The sequence below is a fragment of the Pseudophryne corroboree genome, chromosome 7 (assembly GCF_028390025.1).
Source record: "Pseudophryne corroboree isolate aPseCor3 chromosome 7, aPseCor3.hap2, whole genome shotgun sequence".
Taxonomy (NCBI): Eukaryota; Metazoa; Chordata; class Amphibia; order Anura; family Myobatrachidae; genus Pseudophryne; species Pseudophryne corroboree.
Genome location: NC_086450.1, coordinates 341336886 through 341360731, shown reverse-complemented (window position 1 = coordinate 341360731; position 23846 = coordinate 341336886). Strand labels below are relative to the sequence as shown.

At 40.1% G+C, this 23846-nt stretch overlaps 1 protein-coding gene across 2 annotated transcripts in view; it reads right to left on the bottom strand.

Moving 5' to 3' along the window:
• Positions 1-847: 847 nt before the first annotated feature.
• The window catches only part of XYLT1 (xylosyltransferase 1), a 585745-nt gene continuing 562746 nt past the window's right edge, over positions 848-23846 (bottom strand). For both annotated transcript variants that reach the window (XM_063934388.1, XM_063934387.1), the window contains one exon: positions 848-10943. In XM_063934388.1, the coding sequence (XP_063790458.1) occupies positions 10621-10943 (323 nt within the window). In that variant the 3' untranslated portion in view covers positions 848-10620. The remainder of the gene's footprint in view (positions 10944-23846) is intronic.

Below are 23846 nucleotides of genomic sequence, written 5' to 3'. Positions count from 1 at the left end.
AGCGGCGGTGACTCTGAGCACTAGGTAGTGCGCAGGTCTCCGGGAAATTGTGCAGCGGGTGTTTTCCTGGTAATTTCCCCTACTACTCATGTGCAAAATGTCGGGAAAATGGCTATCGCAATATTTTCCTGGAGACCTGCGCATCACCCTGGGCTCAATCACTGTCACTGTCGCGGGACTCTGGAGAGGTAAGTATTGAAAAAAATGGGTGCAATCAGAGGCAGCTCAGGAGGTTGGGGTGCAGTGCAGTCCAAAATCCAAATAGGGAAGCCACACCTACTGCCACTCCAAACGCTGCCCAACATCGCCGGCTGGGACCCAATGGCAGTTGGTGTGGCTCCCCTATTTGAATTTTGGACTGCACAGAAGACCTACCTGTGGAGACGGTGTGGGCCCCTCTGGAACCAGGGACCTGTGTGCCTCGCACACTCTGCACCCAATATAAATACGCCACTGATTGTACAGGATAACAGATATCACTACAGAAAAAAAACGTGCAATCCAAACTTTATCATGTGCAAGGTGCTTCATAAATAACTTCTATAATGACATTTCAGCACAATATACGCATGGGAGGATTTTTTTTTTTTACCCAGGCAAAGCAGAATGTGTTTTTCATTTTCAAATATTGAAACAAATAAAATAAAACTGTATTAACGTCTAAAATGTCACATCAATCTTATTTGGCAGTACTTTGCCTTCTTGCCATTCAGGAAGGCAGAAATCAAAGCTGAAATCATATATTTTCAGCAGAGGGATGATGTAACAATGACAGATTACCCAGGGCTATTTGTCTAGCGAAATAAACAAAACACAGTCAGACTATGTTGTTGTTTTTTTATTTTTTATTTATTTATTTTGAGAAAATTTCGCATTTGAAAACACAATATGACAGAAAGCACTTATGTACAACCGCAGCTGGGTGTTAATTTTTTGTGTTTTTTTTTTATTTTTTGGTATAATACAATTTTACCGTACATCCACTGTTTTTCTGAAAAATATCTTATTGGACAAAAAAAATTCCCTAGACAAAAAAAAAATTACAGCTAAGGCACAATTTGTTAGGCTAAAAGAAAAACAGGGTAGTGCAATAAGTATTAAAAAATCACATTCTACTACAAGGAAATAATTCAGACTTTTTGACGTTTTTAAGACTGGTCAAATTTAAGACATTTGTTGTTCAATTCATAAAATACTCCTTTAAATAAATAACAAAATATCTACATCTTTCAGTGTGTGCCACTTACTTTATTTTATTTTTTTCCTGTTGTTGACAACACTCCTATTTACATTTGTAATCAATAGAAATACAAAATATTACTGTACAGTTTAATGCACAATATGATTTGTAACAAAATAGTATTTTTTAAAGTACATCACCACCAGATTGAAAAAAAGATGTTTGATGGTTGAATACAACAAACAAGATATCTGTAAAAAGAAATATGGTCATTTTTAAAAAAATTATAAATAAACAACACTCTAATAACTTGAATGCATTTCCATTGTAAACCACTTCTTGTACAGTTTGTTGGGAAATATACTGATAGAGACCACTTAAAAAAATATTTCTTTCCATAAGGTAAATTTTTGTGTCTGTATTTCCTATAGATAAGAGTGTGTGTTAATGGACCTTTATATCCAAAATACAAGTTGGATTATATAACAGTTACTAACCAACCTCACAAATTGACATTTTTAGGAGCTTATCAGAACCAAAGATGCTTCTTGTTGTGATCAGGAGAATAGTTTTCTATACACAGATGACTTCCTGTCAGTAATCGCACTGAACTACACTATACTTCCCCACTTTTGTATCATGCCCTCCGGGAGATCCTAGAAGGGAGAAAGGGGTGGGAAGTTGTCCCATACCACACTGTGGGATGTTGCAATTTGCGCACTGGGGCCATGGTGGCGTGTTTGAGAAAGAGGGTCCAGCCTACTCTCCTGGAAGAAATCACTAAAATTTGGGGGTCTCCTGGACAGTTCAAGTATGAAATACTCTGAAGTCCATTACTTTTAGCTACACTATACGGGCAGAATGTCCTATACATCACATTTAGGATCCTCTCAGGAAAGCAGAAAGAAACACATAGGCTTCTATGGGGCAACGCCCCACTGGTTCCAAGCTAAGGAAAGTATCATATTCTGGAGCTTGGTACATATAGGAAATGCGGGCAAATTCTGAAAACTGCAGTTTTCCTTTTAGTACATTGTGTTTTATGTGAGAGAATACTCCTTAAGCTTCAAATGTAAAGAAGGTGAAATATCTTATGTTATGTTAGCCTCAATATATAATAGTATTAATGTTATTAGTAGTTGTTTTATGTAAGGCATCTTGCATTTTAGGTTAAGTGGTCCTGTAAGTTTCTATTTTATAAACTTGAGGCTTCACTGAAAAACATCCAAACTGGAAGCATATCTACTTTCTCCAATGAGCCACAGTTTAGCTGAACCTATTACACAACTAACACAAGTAGAAATAATTTGTCTGACCAATTCACTGCCAGAGCAAAAAAGCTTCATCAACAAACACCACAGCAATGGGGCTATTGAAGCTCTGAGACATGTATCTGTATGCACTAAGGACGCATCAAATCCGGGATTCCGCTTACCCTGCTGTCCAATACTTTTAGCAAGACAGCAAATCCTTAAATTGCAGCCAACAGAACCTGAATTTAAAAGTAATTTTAGTGCACAGGACATAGTTCTTATATCCAGGGGCAAAAAATGACCAAATGACAACTGTAATAATGCAACTTGGGGTTCAATTTGTTTCTCCCATCATTTAATATACTGTACACCAGTACCATGTAGTTTTCTCAATTTGTATTCTGTTTGGATGAACTCTTAGGGATTATAGTGAACAATCACCATGTAAATAATTAAATGGTAGATAAGCAAGCCACCAATGCCATTTTCAACTGGATGCAATGATGAGCTACTGGTATCCTACTGTAACGCTAACTTTCAATTTTGAAGTTCCATTGGAACGGTGGTACTTAGTAACTAGCAACATTGCCAGATTTCCTTTGTTCCACATAGAGGGGCGCAGGAAATTTGGCAATGTTGGGCTACAGTATTCTACAGTGATATGCGCAGTCGAATATCGCACCTGTATATTGAAGAGTATTGAAATAGAGGTCTATGTATGCTTTATAATTTTAGCAAAGCTCAACAAATAATATCAACTGTTCTTTTCATTCCTTGACTTAAAGATTAATCGGGATATTTATCAAAGCGTGGAGAGAGATAAATTACCAACCAATCTGCTAGTTTTCATTTTTCAGAAACAGCCTGTAAAATGACAGAGTCTTTTTCTACACACAAAAAGAGAATTGCAGCCATTATCCCAGTCCAACTTAAGGCCACTCCTTAAAGTATACAACATAAGGCTTTTCCTAACACAGCACAACACCACACTATACTATAAACATCAAGGCAAGCGTACTATAATGTAAAACAAATAACAGTAATGACACATTTGTCTTTGTAATACGTTTCAATAATAATCAAAACTTAAATTTCTATTAGAAGCCTTATAAGTCTGTTATATTTGTAGTTTATTATAAAGTGCAGCAAATTCCGTTGCACTTCACAAATGGAAACCTAGTGGGGGTGCATTAGAGTTAGTCCATCATCGTACTGGATGTGTCAAAAACAGAAATCAGACTTTTCTATGGAACAGTGTTCATTTGGAGAAGAGTTGGACATTTTTTGGAACTGTGAATAAGCCCCCAATGGTTCAACCCAGATTTCACATAACAAATAGCATTTATAACGAACCTGGCGACTAGTTTCTGGTAGGTCATGTTTAAAACTGTGGATGACCAAACTTAGAAGACCATAAAGAGAGTGTAATTTATGAAAACACAGCTTAGCCCTTCTGCAGCTGTATCTGCGCCACCCTAGTCATGCCCAAGCAAAACACAATACAGTAAGTTTGATCTATTATGACGTCAATGTTGGTGGAGTAGCAAAACATTGACTTCTGCCACTTGTATAGACTTCTACCATTAATATTTTAGACATCATAAGGTGATTTTAGACTGTTGCTATATCAAGTGTTCTGATTATTTTTTTTGTTACATTTGTTTATGTGTTGAATTATACGCTTGATATGGCTTATGCTGGGTACACACTAGGCTGACCTATGTGGTGATTGGTAAGTGCATACACACTTAGCTATCATCGACCCCAATGTGTTGTGCCGGACGTCACAACTGGGTGGGCATTTACAGGTGATCTGCAGTTGTGTGGTCAGTCACTGGCGGCCTCTTCAGCAAATGTACGTGACAGCCCTTATACACAGCATGGTGTTATTAATCTGGAACATTATCTTGCATGCAGTAGCTGAATTTACTGTATATATTTATGAAGGGGCCCAGACGTTGCGCTCTCTAATGGTTAGTCAAACCAATGAGGTGGTAGGCCACACCCCCTCTGCAGACTGGCCACACCCTAAACATGGATCCCTACCACTTCATCCTTCCGGTGGGCCCTACATGCCCCAGTCCGACACTGCTTTGGTGGCAAACACTCAGTTGGAACTACTAATACATAATGCACCTACAGTATCTGCTTCAATCCACCCAGTATCCGAAAAGCGAAACATACTATGCTACAGGTCCATATTGAGAAGTGTATTCATTTCCAGTATTGTAAATAACCCCACTGGCTGGCTGCTTTTGTGATGCTCTGACTAGAGGTTTGGTGGAAATATTCCTCCTCTGTGACAAAATCTATCTAAGTCGAAACGCGGGAACATACTGTATATATATATATATATAGAGAGAGAGAGAGGGAATATCTACTGTACAAATGGTAAAACTGAATATTTTTTTCAATGATTTAGTTGGCAGGAAGTTTTACAACAGCAGTTTTAAGCCTTAGTTGTTTGTCTATAATTCCATTAATATAACTCACAAGCATCTTACTAGAGGATGATGGTAATTGTAGTATAACCACTGGACAGTCAAGGTAAATAAACAGCAAGTTTTACAACATAGACAAAATTGACATTATTACAAATACAGCACTGTGAACAGCGCCAAACATTTTTGCTCTGTTATCAGAGAAGCCTGTACAGTTTCTTGCTGATTATAAGGCAAGGTAACATTTAATCTTCCAAGCTTGATGAAGGTGAAATAAAATAAAATAAAATAAGACATGGTTTGCATAGTTTATACATTCAAATTATTGTATGTTACTAAAGGAGACTGTTCCGTCAGGTAACTGTGTGAACGCTGAGAGGTAGCACCGGTGGTAGCACCCTTGGGGGAATGAATTCAGTAAACCAAAGTGTTACAGCAGAACCACTAAAACCTATAAATACAAGCTGACACATTAACAAATAATTAGAAATGTGTAGAAGTAAACATTTACAAACAGGCCCTAATAAGTTCACATTGTTATCCACCTCACTGCTGCGACAGTGCGCCTGATGCAGAGGTGGGTACATGTAGATGTCGGATGCAGTGGAGCAATTTTTGCCACTACGCATGCATTACAGACGCACGTCCTGTGATTGGTGATGGTAGTGATTGTTTGGGGAAGGTAACAGTGGTGGCTGCAAAATGGCAGGTGTGTGACTACCGTTTTCTGGGCTTGTCCTAGTCAGCCACTGCAAATTTGTGCGCAGATGGACTGGCCCCGACCATTCTGAGACACCATACGGTTGTTCAGACGTTCAATGGTGTGACCGATGTGCCACCGATGTTGCGTGATTTGTATGTAAGCAGTGAATATGAGATGCCGACAATGGGCATCTCTGTACACCAGACAGCAACTAAGTCATTAGCATATTTTCGCAACTGCGTCGCACCTCTGAGTCAGGCCCAGTATTTTGTCATTTTAGGTACCCCAAGCTCCCCTGCTCTGTTCTATTGTACCATTACTAACAGGAAGTCTGATTGCATCACTCAAATCTCGGAGACTGAAATTCCAACTGTCAGGCCAAGTGTAGACCTTATTGGACGCAAAACACTTTATGCGATCAGATGATGATAGGGACAGATGGAAAAAGGCCATCAGATGATGTGTACAATCCGATTGTGGGGCAGTCACCATCCAGCTGCAAGAACTGTGCCCAGTCACCAGATGGCCTTATCTTCCTTACATGAACATACTGTATACATGAATGAGCATCTTCACATATATATTTGACAATGGCATTAATGGCCCTTGTATTGTAGATAAAGCTTTTTTTACATTTCAGATGTACTGTAGTCATCTATTAACCAGAAGCAAAATACTGTGCCAACTCAAAGCAGCCGTCACAAATGGCATGAGTTTGGTATGTGGTAATGGCAAGGTTTATTTAACATGGTACTTTATAAGGTACAGTTGAACGGATACAGGCGGCAATAGCGGCAGATTTTTTGTTTGTACATCAGAGCTTTGCTGCGAGGTTCATTACAAAGATTATGACCTCACACATAATGTATTGTTTATCTATTAGGTTGTCTGAATAAATAAGAGACTGGAGATATCGGTCACTCCTACTCTACATTGTGAAACTCAATGTTAATGACAGAAAAGTGTTTGATGAATCCTTCTGAGATCACATACATTTTGGTCTTTACAGCGCAGACTAGGTGCGGCTTTTTCTTTGTAAGCGATTGGCACTTTAAAAATACGGGCAGACTAGCACAATCACTTACCAGGCAAATCCAGGTTGGTTTTGCCTTGTAAGTGACTGGCACTTTAAAAATATGGGCAGACTCACACAAAGTCCCGCATGGAATTATATTTAGCCCTATATGTTTTGTGCTAAATTACCTTAATTTAGCATGAAAGAGGCTGGAGAACGGCTGTATTGTGCCCATTCCTTTGTTGCTGACAAAAGCTCTGAGCTACCTTTAGATGTACATTATACCAAAGCAGATAAGAGAAATAGGCTCACCCGTAACCTAAAGCCACAGTATTAACGAATGTCATACCTGTACTTGCACTCTATAATAATCCCATTTGGAGCCATGTCCAGGCCATGTGTAGTTATAGGATTCTAAAAGCAGCCAGAGCTTCATCTTCTGTAACCATGATACCGGTGAAAATGAATGAACGTATGTATGGACACCAATGCCTGGAGGAAGACAATGCTTAAATAGTCCGCACTGGTAGAACTAGAGGATACAACTATAGGAACATTACTTGGTACTTTACATAAATGTTCTTTGGGTACCTGAGATACAGGGATAAACAGACTTTCCAAAGATCACACAAGATTTCATGGTATTAATCTATGTGTTATGTGAAAAGATTGCATTGTACTATATTTACAGGGGGTGTACTTAAAATTCCAGCGGTCACCATCCCGATGGTCACAATCCAGGAAGCGATATTCCACTGGTCAAAATCCAAGCGGTGAGTACTAGGGTTATGATTAAGCTGTGTGTGTTGGGTGGTGGCCAGGGTTAGGCAGAGGGAGGTTGGCTGGACCGCGTTTACAATGTCTTCCGCATATCAACTTTGTTAGTTTAGCTGTCCATTTTATTAATATGAGCATTTGTATTTACTCTGTGAACTAAGGGAACACAGATTTCTGCACAATATTATCAGAGGAATCAATTAACTTCTCATGGGAGCTTCGATGGGATGCTGAAACACAGGCAGTGAAGGAGTTAAAAATGCCCAACTACTATCCCGATAATATGGCATGTTCTACTCATAGAACATCACTTAATATGCTCACAAACTGCAAAGTATTCATTTCAATCTGTAATACGTCCATCTACGATGGGTAAAAGAAAAAAAATCAATAGTTAAAAGGTAAAGTGTATAAGCTGCCGACATACTGTGCAGTTTTGATTGGTCAATTTACAAAACTGACCAGAAATGTTACTATTTGTTGCCTTTTCACGCATGATTTAAAGAAGATTCAATGATGTGACAGGAAATCACGTGTCATGGAGAACAGTCATTAATTAACTAGAAAATGCATGAGTCCAATGTGAGGATGACTCCTGAGAAACTGGACTGGTGCAATCTCTCAACACGTCTTTGGGCAGCCACAGGGTGGGTACACACTATGACAATATCGGCACAATGTTGTTTCCGACCAAATCAGAAAACCATATCGTGCATATTGGGCACTAAGTATGCCCTTTTGCACAGTCTTGTGGGTCACATGCAATATCTTCTGGTTGCGTGCTGCATGGCCAATTATGCGACCCAGTGTATTTTAATGAAGGACGGACTGAGGGATTGTTATGTTGTTCATTAAATTATTTTAGTGTGTATGGGCAATACGATACCTCACCCAGAATCATATCGTTCTAATGTGTACCCGGCTTTAAAGTGCCCCACCAACGTTTCATGGATGCAGTCATTTCACAGTCTAAACTAATATTAATAAGAATGTAATTTTGAGGATCTAGTCACACAAATGAGACATGAGACACTTCAAACTTTACACCTCAGTGATGTCACTAGCTGCTATGCTGACTATTGGCTGAGCATACAAAATGGCTGCCTCTATCTTTAAGTTGTATAAATAAAAGAGTTGACAAAAACATAAAAAGTCCAAATTAGCTAAAACATGAAACAAAAAATGCCTGAAGAGATGTGTCAATAAGTTACCATTTAAAACTATGGTTTCAAAAGATACAGTACAGTAAAAATAAAAAAATATACAAATAAATGGGTAGTAGAAACCTAAACATTACCGCCAGGTCTATTCTTGGTTGTAACACAATAAAATGCGAAGCGCCAGGCCTTTACTGAAGAAAGGCAGCTGTAGTTAGTAAGATAAACTTCAAGCTGCAAAAGCAGCACTTGCTAATTAGTCATTGACTAAAAATATAAATAATAAATAACTAGAATATATATTTTTCTACCTATAGGTTACTATCTTGCCAGAGGTGGCAGTACTGCACACTTGCAATGTTCTGGCTTCTAAGAACATGATGTTAGCACAGCTAACCCTACCATAGAACTTCCTGGTCCATCTGTGAGAGTCATATGACTGTAGCAAAACTTTCCACAGCACACACTGCAAGGGTTAAACTGGTCATATGAATCACTGATTGAACAGTATTACAACCTTGCCATCAGGGAAAGTTACATTTAAAAGGGAATTCAACCGAGTTAAGAATATATCATCAAATCAAAGAGAGTATAATCAAATAAAGTGCTGATAACAATATAATTGGTACATCTGGGAACACAGACCTCCACAGATGGAATTATACAAATTAGATGAAAGGGTGTTTGCATGAGATTACACATAACGCATAATCTGTTTTATATTCACAACTGAAACATCCATTCTGAAGTTACAGACTTTCCTATAACGTGAAGAAGACAATTTATAGACTTCTGCTATCAATAGATGCATATGAAAACAATGGCTGCCAAAGAGCTAATGGAACAGGGGGAATGTGCTTCTGGCAGTGAAGGGTTAAATGCTTAAGTGCTGGAAGCTCTTACTGATCTAAAAGCAGACTCGCCCATTCCATGGTGGTGGAGATGTCGCATAGGGGTGCAGGAAGACTTTTCTCTCTTTGGTTCTTATTAAGTAAACCCACTAATGTAGTATATAATGTGTTAACCTTGTGTCTCCAACATAAACGATGTCCCCATTTACAAGATGATGCTGAAATCTAAATTTTGCACGTCAACTTGCAGTGTACTTGCAGAATTTCACAGCCAATCAATCATCAGGGTCATTACAAAGGGCTTCCACTGCACACATTTAACCACTGGGAGACTCTAAATATTTTTAGTGTGTGCAAAATGTTAGGGCACAATAATGAGCACCGGTCACTGAGACAGGGAAAGCAGCCTTACGGTCAGGACATAGGAGCCAGTGACACTGCTTCCACTGTGCACAAACAATGGTTGCTCCTTAAAGTTTTTCCCAAACTTGGTGGTGGTGGTTGGATTCCTGCAAGGGAGGGGTTAATGTTTACTTTCTGACCTTAACTACATCACAGCATGTTATGGTTTATTGAATATCATGTTGCAGACACACAAATGTGCTGTACTGCTGCTAGTCAATCACATGTCAGCTTTGATAATTTCAGTGTAATATTAATGAAAGCGAACAACTAATTGGTTGGCACTAGGTACACATGTGCCTTAAAAACGTGAATATAAGAATATATCCATCCTATAACCCTTTGGCTGCCAGAGTTGTCTGCAATGCCATTTGGGACTTCTTTGGCAACACAGGAGTCATTAAAAGGCCACCTTTTGCTATAATTTCTTACATGTGATGAAAGAAACCATGTTCATTAAATGACATATGACATACTCCTTTTTAGAATGCTTCTTTGTAACACTGACACACACCAACATACACAGAAGTAGAAAAATAGGACATTTGTGCAAATGAAGAAAGGGACTTATCATGACTCAATAATAAAGGAATCTTTGCGCATTTGAGCCCTTGGTCAGCGTCTGTTGTTAGTGCTCTGCCAATTGTAGGGAAGTGCTATTAATGTCAGTCTGAACATAAAAACCTACAATGGCGAAGAGGAAGGACTTCTGAAACACCTATTCTGGTGGGCAATTCTTAAAGTAAACCCTTTCATTTGCTCAGGAAGTTGTTTATTTTTTGTGGTGGCAAACGGTTAATTTCCCTTTTAAATCCCATAACATTGTAGGGTGCACCGGATGCTACCTCAACCGCCCATCGTGTTTGACAAGTCCAAGTTCTGATTTGGGGTCGGGGCTGAGAGAACTCCATGCTGTCTGAGAACAAGACTGCATGACTGGACAGGAGGAAGGTCCCATGGTGCATATGTCCACTGCTGACCAGATGTTACTTGCTGAACTGTCAACCCAGCTTTCCAGTTTGGCCCCTACAAGTGCTGCATTCCTCTTTGCATGTTCCACTTGCACAGAGTTAATTGGTATATTTAATACTGGATTCAATCCTTGGAAACTCTGCTCCATGTATGCATTTTTTGGTGGGCCTCCATGGAACTTGGCCACTTCATCTAAAATGAAAAAAATATCATGTTAGTCTTTGATTTCAGTTAAATATTTTCTCATTTTTCAATTTAAAAAGTTCTTAGATATGGGCAGAACACTTGTGACTCTTTACTCATGTTATGTCACTAATGTGCTGTATACAAGGAGTAATTAGCTGCAAATCTTGCTCTAGTGAAATGACCACAGGATTAAGGCCAGAGCTAAATTCACAATGGGATGGATGGTATGACAGCTCCAGGTCATCACATTAAAAAAAAACCTGTCATCATGACAGCATAATGGAAACCAGCCATCCAGCTGGCAAGTATTACAATAGCATTTGTATTTTCCACACAGATTGATGGCATTTTTATATTTTTACGAATTCAGGAAGACATTGCGGCTGATAGTGTAGGGGCAACCGCGTACACGCCCACATAACTGGCCACACCTACACAACACTGGACACAGCTCTGCCCCTTCTTACAATAGGCCCTCCATAATTTTCAGATCCAGGCCCACATGGCCCTCAATCCGGCCCCGATTAAGGTAGAAATGTGAGGCTCATGGGCACAAGACACAATATTGGGAGGAAGGTTGGTGGGGAGGGGGGGGGGGGGCGGTAGAGGGGACAAGGCTACAGTAAAGATCACATAACAACAATGTCTGGCTGTGAGCATTCGACTGAGCATTCCAGGGGAACCTCTGATCCTAAGTGTTAACTATGGCATTAAAAAAATAAAACAACAAGTCAATGCAACATTCATGACACCCAGTTGAAACTGAATGCAGGTTATACACCATTACTGCTTGCTTTAAAACCAGCTATGCTTTAGGTTAGAGAAACAGAAAGGCTTTTGCTCACGGCCATTCTGCCCATGAGGTGAAATCTTGTCTTAGGTGGCAATATTCCAGAGGCAGAAGATGAGGTTGTCACCTCTTGGGAACCAGCCTACTCCTGTACATGTGATGGATATCTGTTAGTGACATCCTGATTTAAGGCGAGAGCTGAGTGTAACATCAATTACCTTGGTTCCCTTGACATGTCATTGTGCTAGTAGCGCTACAAGCACAGTGCCAGTCAGTCAGTGCATTGCTAATACAGCGGCTGCTGGAGGAAGCCCAGGTCACCTCTTGTACCTGTACTTACAATCAGTGAGTGTGAGCAGCATAAGGGGAAAGAATGCCCCAGCTCTGCTTGCACCGGTAAACACACGGAGGCATATATGCAGACGTTTGGATACTACATGACATAAACACAGCATACTGGAGATAATTGTAAACACTGAAATCAACAATTAAAGGTGTATTTTATAATATTACATTTAGACACTACATTTCCTCTTCTGGGAATATCATGGTTATTCCTTACACCCAAAAGGGAGGATTTGAAAAACAAAAAAAAGGTAATTTAGAGCCATAAGAGAGACTTAATTGTGGGAACTGAATAATTGTACATACAGAAAAGACAGAATAAGTGTATTACGGCAGATGTTTTATACTAGTATAGAATAACTGTCCCACTCAAAGGGGGGAATTCAATTGATCATGAAACATTTGTACGCAAAAAACATGACTTTACTGCAATTTCTTGCCCTGTGGTTTTATCGGGCAATACAGTTGTGCCAATTATTTTTAGCGTGAAAAACACAGGATCCAGGATAAGTTCCAAGATCCATGTGTTTACCGGTAATTTACCGCAGTTTATTTTATTTCCCCCATAAACTATAATAATGATAGAAAATTTGCATATTTTTGTTTATATTGATTTTAGATTCCCTTATCCCAGAGTTTGAACATTTCCAGGATCAATCTGCAGGTAGACATTTATGTTATGTGGAGAAAAATAAGAAGTGTTTTTGTTTTTTAAATGCATCTCATCCCATACAGCTTTCTGAATATTAATAGAAATTAACATTTATAGGGGCCTATGCATCAAGGTGAAAGGGTCTGTCACACATGTGGAAACAGTATTTTCCACATGTTTTATGTAATATTTATTTATTACCAGTTATTTATATAGTGCACACATATTCCGCAGCGCTTTACAGAGAATACTTAGCCATTCACATCAGTCCCTGCCCCAGGGGAGCTTACAATCTATATTCCCTATCACATGTACACACACACATTCACGCTAGGGTTAATTTATTGGAAGCCAAATAACCTACCAGTATATTTTTGGATTGTGGGAGGAAACCGGAATACCCGAAGGAAACCCACGCAAGCACGTAATAGACTCATTAACCATTAAAGCCCCAATGTGCTGGCTATAAATTCATCAAGCTCCGAAAAACTGAGTTTTTAGAATTTGACTGTGGGAACTAATACATCTTCAGCAAGCTGGACCCTGTTCCTTTGTATTGGAAGCAGATCCGGAGTGTGGAGAGGAATACCTCCGCCACCTCCAGCCCTCACTGAGCACCTGTGTGACCTAAGTGTACATACACATGTGTTCAGAAGTGTAAACTTTCATTGTTACTAGTTAGCATTGAAAGTAGTTGTGGTAGGGCTCAGGGGACAGCTGCTTATCAAAATGAGCTGTCACCGCACCAGAGCAATACTGAACTGCGCTGGTACACTGGTGATAAATTAGAAACATGGGCCCACACTGATCAAGCCTTGGAGTGTGATAAATTGCACGGTAATAAAGTACCACAACCAATAAGCTCCTAACTCAGAGGTTCCCAAATGCAGTCCTCAAGGCACCCCAATAGTCCAGGATTTAGGTATAGCCATGGCTCAGCACAGATGGTTAAATCAAATTGACTTAGGTGCTAATTAAGTCACCTATGGCCAAGCATGGATATACCTAAAACCTGGACCGTTTGGGTGCCTTGAGGACCGCGTTTGGGAACCTCTGTCCTAACTATCATTTTTCAAACACAGCCTGTAACAGGGCAGTTAGGAATTGGTTGGTTGCTACTGTATCACTGTGCGATTTATCACTCTCCAAGGTTTGATAAATCTGAGCCATGATTTCCACAGGGACACTGCAAATTATAACAAGAAGTCCCAATAATAAGCATAGAGAACAATGTGTTACTGTGCATTAGTATTAAAACTATGGACCAACATTTACAGGGATCTATGTTATAAAATTGGGAATGCCATGTGAGTTGGGACATAAGGCAAACAGACTGGATAAAGGGGTAGATGTATTAACCTGGAGAAGGCATAAGAAAGTGATAAACCAGTGATAAAGCAGTGTTAAGTGCAAGGTGATAATGCACCAGCCAATCATCTTCTAACTGTTAATTTACATATGGGAGCTGATTGGCTGGTGTGTTTATCGCCTTGCATTTATCACTGGTTTATCACTTCCTTATGCCTTCTCCAGGTTAATACATCTGCCTCAAAGTTCTCTCTCTCTTTTTCTTTACTCACCATATTGAATTTTACCTGGATTTTCTGGGAATAAATCTATGGACTTTCTTGGATATTTGTCGATTTGCTCTGTGACAGGAACAAGTGATTTAGATGCAGTTGATTGTACTACAGATTAGAATTGGTCTTTGAGTTGTGTCTAATAGACCCTTTTTCTATCTCTTTTCAAGACTGGAGAAAGCGTTTTACTGTCATTAGCTGCACATTTGCTCTCAGCATGAGCCAGTAGAAAGTTTGGTTAGATGGCACACGTGGTAAAGCTAACAATGAATGAAAAAGTAAATCAAACTGACCTTTTTCTTTATGTCTGCATCACTAATAGCCAGTGTTGACGTCACATCAAACACAATTCTTTTTGCAAATGACAGGTGCCATGTAACTCTCTTTGACATATTACCTTATTAGCACTATTTTATAGTTTTGAAGCAAAAATACTTTTTTTTTTTTTCTGACACTTTTATTAGCTATATTGTATAAATCATCTGAGGCCACAGCACTTTAAAACTGCAAGTTTTTTTTTATGAGGTAAAACACAATACAGTGCATCCGGAAAGTATTCACAGCGCTTCACTTTTTCCACATTTTGTTATGTTACAGCCTTATTCCAAACTGGAATAAAATTCATTTTTTTTCTCCCCACAAAATTCCACACATAATACCCCATAATGACAATGTGATAAAAGCTTTTTTGAGATTTCTGCATATTAAAAATAAAAAACTAAAAAATCACATGTACATAAGTATTCACAGCCTTTGCCATGAAGCTAAAAATTGAACTCCTGTTTCCACTGATCATCTTTGAGATGTTCCTACAGTTTAACTGGAGTACACCTGTGGTAAATTCGGTTGATTGGACATGATTTGGAGAGGCACACACCTGTCTATATAAGGTCCCACACTTGACAGTGCATGTCTGAGCACAACCCAAGCATGAAGTCAAAGGAATTGTCTGTAGACCTCCGAGACAGGATTGTCTCGAGACACAAATCTGGGGAAGGGTACAGAAAAATATCTGCTGCTTTGAAGGTCCCAATGAGCACAGTGGCCTCCATCATCCATAAATTGAAGAAGTTCAGAACCACCAGGACTCTTCCTAGAGCTGGTCGGCAGTCTAAACTGAGCAATTGGGGGAGAAGGGCCCTAGTCAGGGTGGTGACCAAGAACCCGATGGTCACTCTGTCAGAGCTACAGCATTTCTCTGTGGAGAGAGGAAAATCTTACAGAAGGACTAACATCTCTGCAGCAATCCACCAATCAGGACTGTATGGTAGAGTGGCCAGGCGGAAGCCACTCCTTAGTAAAAAGCACATGGCAGACCACCTGGAGTTTGCAAAAATGCACCTGAAGGACTTTCAGACCATGAGAAACAAAATTCTCTGGTCTGATGAGACAAAGATTTGTTTGGGGGAAACCAGGTACCAGGCCAATACCATCCCTACAGTGAAGCAGGGAAAGATAAATGCAGCAATGTACAGAAACATCCTGGATGAAAACCTGCTACAGAGTGCTCTTGACCGCAGACTGGGGCAACGGTTTATCTTTCAGCAGGACAACGACCCTAAGCACACAGTCAAGATAGCAAAGGAGTGGCTTCAGGACAACTCTGTGAATGTTCTTGAGTGGCCCAGCCAGAGGCCAGACTTGAATCCGATTGATATCTCTGCAGACAACTGAAAATGGCTGTGCAATGACGCTTCCCAATCGAACCTGATGGAGCTTGAGAGGAGCTGCAAAGAGGAATGGGCGAAACTGCCCAAAGATAGGTGTGCCATGCATGTGGCATCATATTCAAAAAGACTTGAGGCTGTAATTTCAGCCAAAGGTGCTTCAACAAAGTATTGAGCAAAGGCTGTGAATACTTATGTACATGTGATTTCTTAGTTTTTTATTTTTAATAAATTTTCAAAAATCTCAAAAACACTATTTTCACATTGTCATTATGGGGTATAGTGTGTAGAATTTTGAGGGGAAAAATGAATTTATTCCAGTTTGGAATAAGGCTGTAACATAACAAAATGTGGAAAAAGTGAAGCGCTGTGAATACTTTCCGGATGCACTAAGTATACAGAATGGAAGTTGGTCATTTTATGTAGTGCAGTACCACCAGAGTAGCCTTTCCATATGTTTGCAAATGAGATCTCTACATTACTATTACCATGTATGCCATGGAGAATTTTACATTATCTATATATATATATATATATATATATATATACACACACACACACACACACACACACACACACACACACACACACATCTATCTATCTGAAGTTAATAATTATGCTGTGAACAGCTAGAATTTCAGGCCAGGATGGAAGAAGCATTTATTTTGACCTGGATTCAATAAATGTGCCATACAGAGGAAGGGTGTATTTTTCTATAATTTCAAAATAAATGCTATTTAATTGATTTAGAAGATTTACAGTACAGCGAATTTGAAATCTTACCATTTTGGCGTCAGGATGTTGCAGGGATTACTAAACAACTATTTGCAGATGTTCCGTTGGACTGGAATATTTATAACTCCTTTTATGTATGGACTAGTTATTTTCCTTATTCAAAGAACCATTCAAATGTAGTGACTTAACTAAGTGCAACATAATGTACGCTCATGCTGAAATAGAGACACACTGTCAAATCTCAACATGGCACATAGACGTAACCATTCACATATTTCTACAAACTTTTCTGACGTGTGCTTTCTCACAGACGGTTTGCAAGTTCTTTCAATCCCCTATTCATTTTTTGGTCAACATTAAACTGACAAATTTGCAAGTTATCCAAGGTAAACATCATCTCGGACATAGAAGGGACTTATTCAGCATCTTTAAAACTAGAAAGGATAAGTGTTGTTTTACTTGCGATAACGCTATGTGGCCAAGTATTCCAATGCATCTGTCAAGCAGGCATTGCCACACAGCCATCCAGTGACACTGGGGCTTTCTTATTGGCACTAATTGGGCAAAGTGGGAATAGAGACATCATTCATTGGCCTGTGCAGCTATTAAAACAGTTGTGTGCTGTGTTTGTGAAGGATGCAGAGATACTGCCTCGGAAAGGAGCAGATTTGCAACAAAATCCATGGATATATAACAGATGTCAGCTTCAACTTGTAGTTTCATTTTTGTAGGACAATGGCAAGGATGTGTGTGAAAATATTGGATCGTAAAGACATTTGGGCTTATATTATTATTATTATTATTACTATTATCACTTATTTATATACCGCACACATTCCGCAGTGCTTTACAGAGTATATTTTTACCAGGTATTCATATAGCTCCCACATATTCCGCAGCGCTTTATATAAAATATTTTGGCCAGTCACATCAGTCCCTGCCTCAGTGGAGCTTACAATCTATATTCCTTACCACATGTACATGCACACACATTCATGCTAGGGTTCATTTTTTGTTGGGAGCCAATTAACCTACCAGTATATTTTTGGACTGTGGGAGGAAACCGGAGTACCCTGAGGAAACCCACACAAGTACGGGGAGAATATAGGAATGCCACACCGTTAGGGTCATGATGGGAATCGAACTCATGACCTCAGTGCTGTGAGGTAGTAATGTTAACCATTACACCATCCATACATTCATCCACCTACACAGCAGTGATTCACGGGAAACCCATGACCTCAGTGCTGTGAGGCACTAATGCTAACCATTACACCATCCGTACATTCATCCACCTACACAGGAGTGATTCACGAGAAACTCATGACCTCAGTGCTGTGAGGCACTAATGCTAACCATTACACCATCCATACATTCATCCACCTACACAGCAGTGATTCACGAGAAACCCATGACCTCAGTGCTGTGAGGCACTAATGCTAACCATTACACCATCCGTACATTCATCCACCTACACAGGAGTGATTCACGAGAAACCCATGACCTCAGTGCTGTGAGGCACTAATGCTAACCATTACACAGTCGGTGCTGCCTTATTTAATCACAAGATGCAGTAAACACAACCCTTAGAAACCAACCAATCAGATTCTAGCTGTGATTCTCTTAGTGCAGTTTAGAAATTGAAAGCAAATATTGCATGGGTTACAGTTAATGTTTTGCACATTGGACAATGATATTAAATCTGCTTCACAGAACTGTATTTACCAAAGGGTATGAACATGTGTAAATGTGAGTTTTGGCTGGCTGTAGAGCTTTTTATTGCATCACCGTATACTGTACACCAAAGAGGTTACAACCCGCATAAGCATAAGTATTGGAGTGGTACATATGCTGCTGCAATTATTGGTCCGGTAAAAACAACTCAGCTACTAGAGTAAAAAAAGTAAAACAGTCTCTTTTCTATAGTAAACATGTTTCCTGCAGTTCTCTTTAATTAAATTTAATTAGTAGAATGAAAAATGTTTATTCATTTACATTAACAAATAAGTTATATATTATGCATAATGCTTATGAGGGTCTTTGTTTTTTCCATACATTAAATGTGGGAAACAATCATAAATAGGCCCCACATTCTAAGTAATCGGCTGCAAACCAGTTGTTTCCAGGTGGACAAATGACATATAGCATCAGCACATCTCCAACACAAGCCATATTTTTTATAAAGCCTCATGGCTGGCGATAATGGGAAGCAGTTAGCTTCCCGACAGATGGGATCCCGGTGGTCGATATACCGACGCCGGGATCCCGAAGTAGGAGGCAATGCTGGCATCGAGATACCGACGCTGCACAGGAAGCTGGCGTCACATTACCGACAGCCGGCATCCCGATCGTCCGGACAGCAGGACGTGCTGGCGTACTGCCGCGGGAGGGAGTTTAGGCAGAAGTAGGGGGTTAGGGATAGGCTGCAGGGCCGGGAAGGTTAGGGTTAGAGACCGGGGAGGGAGGGTTAGGCACATAGAAGGGGAGGTTAGGGTTAGGCATCAAGCGGGGAGGGTTAGGTTTAGGCAGCGGGGAAGGGAGGGTTAGGCACAGAGCGGGGAGGGTTAGGGTAGGGGGCAGAGGAGGGTTAGGGGGCTTATGGAGGGCTGTCGGGATTCTGATGGACGTGATGCTGCTGTCGGTATTCTAACTGCAGGCATATATATATATATATATATATATATATCTCAAAAATAACGGCACTGGAGACTAGTTGAATGAAGCAACATAGCTTGTATTACAGGTAGACGCACGTTTCGGAGCTACAGCTCCGTCCTCAATACCATACAAGATATACCATATTGAGGATGGAGCTGTAGCTTCCGAAACGTGCGTCTACCTGTAATACAAGCTATGTTGCTTCATTCAACTAGTCTCCAGTGCCATGATTTTTGAGAAATATATGCTGGATTACACTGGCACGGGGACCCGCTGTTTCCCAAGAGTAGGAGTGCCGGCTGCTATGGACAATATATATATATATATATAATTATTTTTTTTTACTACATGGAACCTGTGGGGCCAAGTTAGGGCTTTCAGTACATGTATGTAAGATATGCCTTCCATGACAGCCAATCAAAAAAAGAGTTCTTACGCTGGCCACTGGCATTTAAATGTGAGACCTGGTTGCTCATGGTCATAGTAATTTAAAGGTGGCCGTTCATAGCAACTGGTGATTTTTAAGAGTATTTTTCCTGATTTGTTTTTCTAAATCGGATTACGATGGATAAATAATGAAGAAAATTATTTATTTCCTCTTGGATTATTGATCAAGAAAAAGAAAATATTGTATTTTACAGTATAGTAAATAAAGTAATGAAGAGTTTGGGGAGTCTTTTATTCAGCTAAATCATGGCTATCACACTCCAGTGCATCGAGAAGAGCCCCAGCGCATGTGAATGCAGGGTGGGGGGTGGCGGATTCCTTCTTGTGCTCTGGCGCAGTTATCGCAATCCTGAGAGAGCCATAGTGATTAGGTGGACAACAGCGGCACTTGCTTGGCATGGGGAAGCATTAACCAGAGAGCTTCAGCTACTGCTAGTGATACGCAGTGATAGCCACCACTAGGTAAAATACTGTGGCCCCCTATGTATCCTTCAGCAGGGGGTCCATGATAGAAAATGAGGATAGATCAGGAGGGTGTACTGTAGCTGTCAGTGTACAGATCACTGTCTCCCCATAAGATCAACGCATTCCTCAGAAGATCGGAGCTGCTACTAAACATACATTCCTTTCCACTTAATAACCGATCCAATGAACAGCAGAAGACAGGGACGAATGGGAGGTGTTAGTTAATGACATCTTGGTGTTAGTTAATGTGCTGCCAACTTGATAAAAACATATGTTTACATAGGCACGTGCATGCGTACGCACGCGCGGCTCATTCAAGGGCACAATAGTCGCGCCATCCATGCCGCAATGTGTACGCACCACAGCACGGAAGAGCGTGGCTACACTTGTATTTGTTACAACACAGCCTCACAATTGTATAACAGTTCTTTTATTCTTGCATACATATCACTATGGAAGATTGCTTTCATTAAGTACCTTCTATAAAAAACAAGGCTCATAAACAGTTGGTTTTGAAAATAATAAAATGGTCAAAACAAAAGAAAAAAATCTTTAGCTCTATTGTCATTATAGGATATCCGCCAGCAGCTTCTCCTGGTAAGGAAGATTAGTGTTGCATTAGCACACAGCAGTTAGCCAAACTTGTTCACATTTACAAACAGTCTGTATTAATACATAAAAATGAGCCCAGTAAGAACAAATTGATTGTTACTGAATAGAATTATAAGACCAAATAGCACACAAGTCGTTTCATATGTCTCAACATTTATAAATGCTAAATTGGGTTAAAATACTCCCCAATCCTGATCCACTCAATCCCCCACCCCTAAAAACCCCCCACCCTTTCTGGAGAAACTCCGCCTGCTTAATGTAAGCCCCGCCCTTTTGTTGAGATTCAGCAAAACACCTCTAGCATAATTTACATAATGCCATTGGAAAAATGCACTTCAAATAAATCAAATGTCCCCAGACAAAACAGTAATCACTATAGAATAGAAATACAATACATACATCAGAGAGAGCTATAATATACCTAAGTAATATATACAGTAGCTTAAAAAAAGATTTTAATTCATAATGTTAGCGCCTTGATCATCTGTAATTTTTACAGAGTCCCACAGATACAACACACATTTAACCAGGGGCACAGCTCATGCTCTGGGCACCAGGGCTGGTAAGGGGCACCACCTGGGATGCAATTTTTGTTACCAGATGGGAAGAGAGTCGGGTAGCCCAGATGTAACTCTCTCTGCACATGTTTTATCTGCCCCACCTGCACTGCACATGGTTTTGCCCATTAGAGAACAATTTTGCTGCTGCGATCAGGTCTGAATTAGGCCAAAAGTCTGTATACAGACCAGAATAAAAAGTGTGTGATATATGTAAAACATCACTTTTCAAGCAAAACCACCACTTACAACAAAACCAATCAATGATAGCAGGGCTCATACTCCGTTTTTAATACAGGTGCAATTACTTGCCCAGGCCATACCAGTCTCTGAAGAGGCTTCTAGCTCTTTGCTCCTTGTAGTGCCACTCACATGAAGATGGAGTGCTGGTAAGAATCTAGGGGGCAGTTTAAGTGCTGGTGAGTACAGGGAGTGGTGGATGCAGTGGTGCGAGAGAGAACAGGAGTAGGTGTATGTGCTGCCCAACCTGCCCAGGTCCCTGAAATGTCCAGTTATGGCACTGACCATACAAATTGGCGTGAGGAGTATAAGTGATTATTCCGTGTTTAATAGGGACCCAACACAGAGGCTAGAGACTCCTAGAGACCCACAGGTTTGCCCCACTACACTTTAGATGGCACAGGATGGACCAAATTTAAAGTCACATGAAAAAAATTAGTAAAAAGGACAGGTCAGAGGTTAGGTAGCCCGATTCCAATCCATGATAAAAGATGAAAGTGAGGGGAAGTAGCAGATAGGGCTAGTCTAGAGAAAAGGCCACTAAATAGCGGGTGGACAAATAGCACAGATGACAGGATAACTATAGCATGGATAATACCTGTTGCTTAGACACTGTATATACACAGACAGAACATTGTTCATATACAGACACAGGAAATTACACTTACCCAACACACAGAACATTCTGCATTCACAGACAAAGAATACTATGAATACACAGACAATGAACATGGTGTATACAAAGACAAAGGACACTGTGCCTACACTGACACAGGGGTATTGTACAGTATATACACATACATAATACATATATTAGTGTAAATATAAAATAAGTATTATCTGTCAGTAGTATATAATGTATACCGCTGCCAAGATCGGAGTCCACCAATCTGTACTTGCCTGTGCCAAGTTTTTTTTTTTTCCCACATTTTTTTTATTGAAGCATCATTATGTCAGTTCAACATCACTGTGACAAGCAGTAATAAAATTTTCGAGGGTTAAATCAATCAACATACAATAATACAAAGTATAAGTCATCATCATACCATTGAATGATATAATGTCACAATAATGGTGTAAAGCACACCTTTATCCACAAACATACACTATGTGAGAATAAAAGTCAAGTCAAATACAATCATGGTCAATGTTTGCCGTGCCACCAGCACCCCGCCATCCCCCCGCCACCTCCCCGACCAGAACATGTTTTATGCAAAACACCTTGTCCGAGATCAATTATCAACTAAAATATTGTATTACAGAGGGATTGGAGGGTCCTGTGCCAAGTTTAATGACGGAAAGCAAGAAAAGATAAACAAATGGCTAATTCGTTAGATGGCACCAATATAGAAATAAACAACATTTAATTTCTACTGGCACATATGCAAATTTCCAAATCTAATAAAATAATCTGTTCTGCTAAACGCCACACATTTCTCAACTAAAATGTCATATTTATTCCTTTTACGGAGGCTGAATTTAAACAAATTTCATCCTCCTAACAAAAAATTCGATTTTTGTGGCGTATTGTTGTAAATTTAAGTCAAGAAGAAGAAATATTGTGTATTGTCTATATAATGATTGAATGTTATTTTGTCAAAATATGATTTAAAAGGGGGTATGACCTGGAGTAGCATTGAGTAGGACATGTGTTCCCGGCTCTCCTGTATCATCCATTCAATTTATCTTGTTCCGCAGACATACCCATCTTGGCGACTGACCAGCTGCATCTCTACTCCTGGCCTCTGTGGCCCATCTGCATTCTTAAGCGGTGTCTTCTGCTGGTGCTGCCTGCTCTGCTGTGGGTCCATCAGGCAGTATCCTCCGTGGCCTCTGATGATGCAAGTGACTGTTGCTCGTAATTTTTCTCCACTGATAGGCTCCTGCAGCAGTATCCTCATCTGTTGGCTGCATCCTCCATTTTCACACCCAGGACCAGCTAGCGCTCTCCTCCACCCCCCTCCCCATTACTCTTGGCAGTGTGGAGTGAAAAGCTGCCATTATGGGTGTGTACCTCTGCCGTATTCACTGCACACTCTGCAGGGCCTGGGCAGTGGGAACCTGCTTGCTGGTGGTGTATAGGAAATTTGGATTGCTTGCGAAACTCCCCGATGGCTGTTATCCTGGAGAAGGCCCCTGTCTGCTTAGTCCTCCTGTTGAT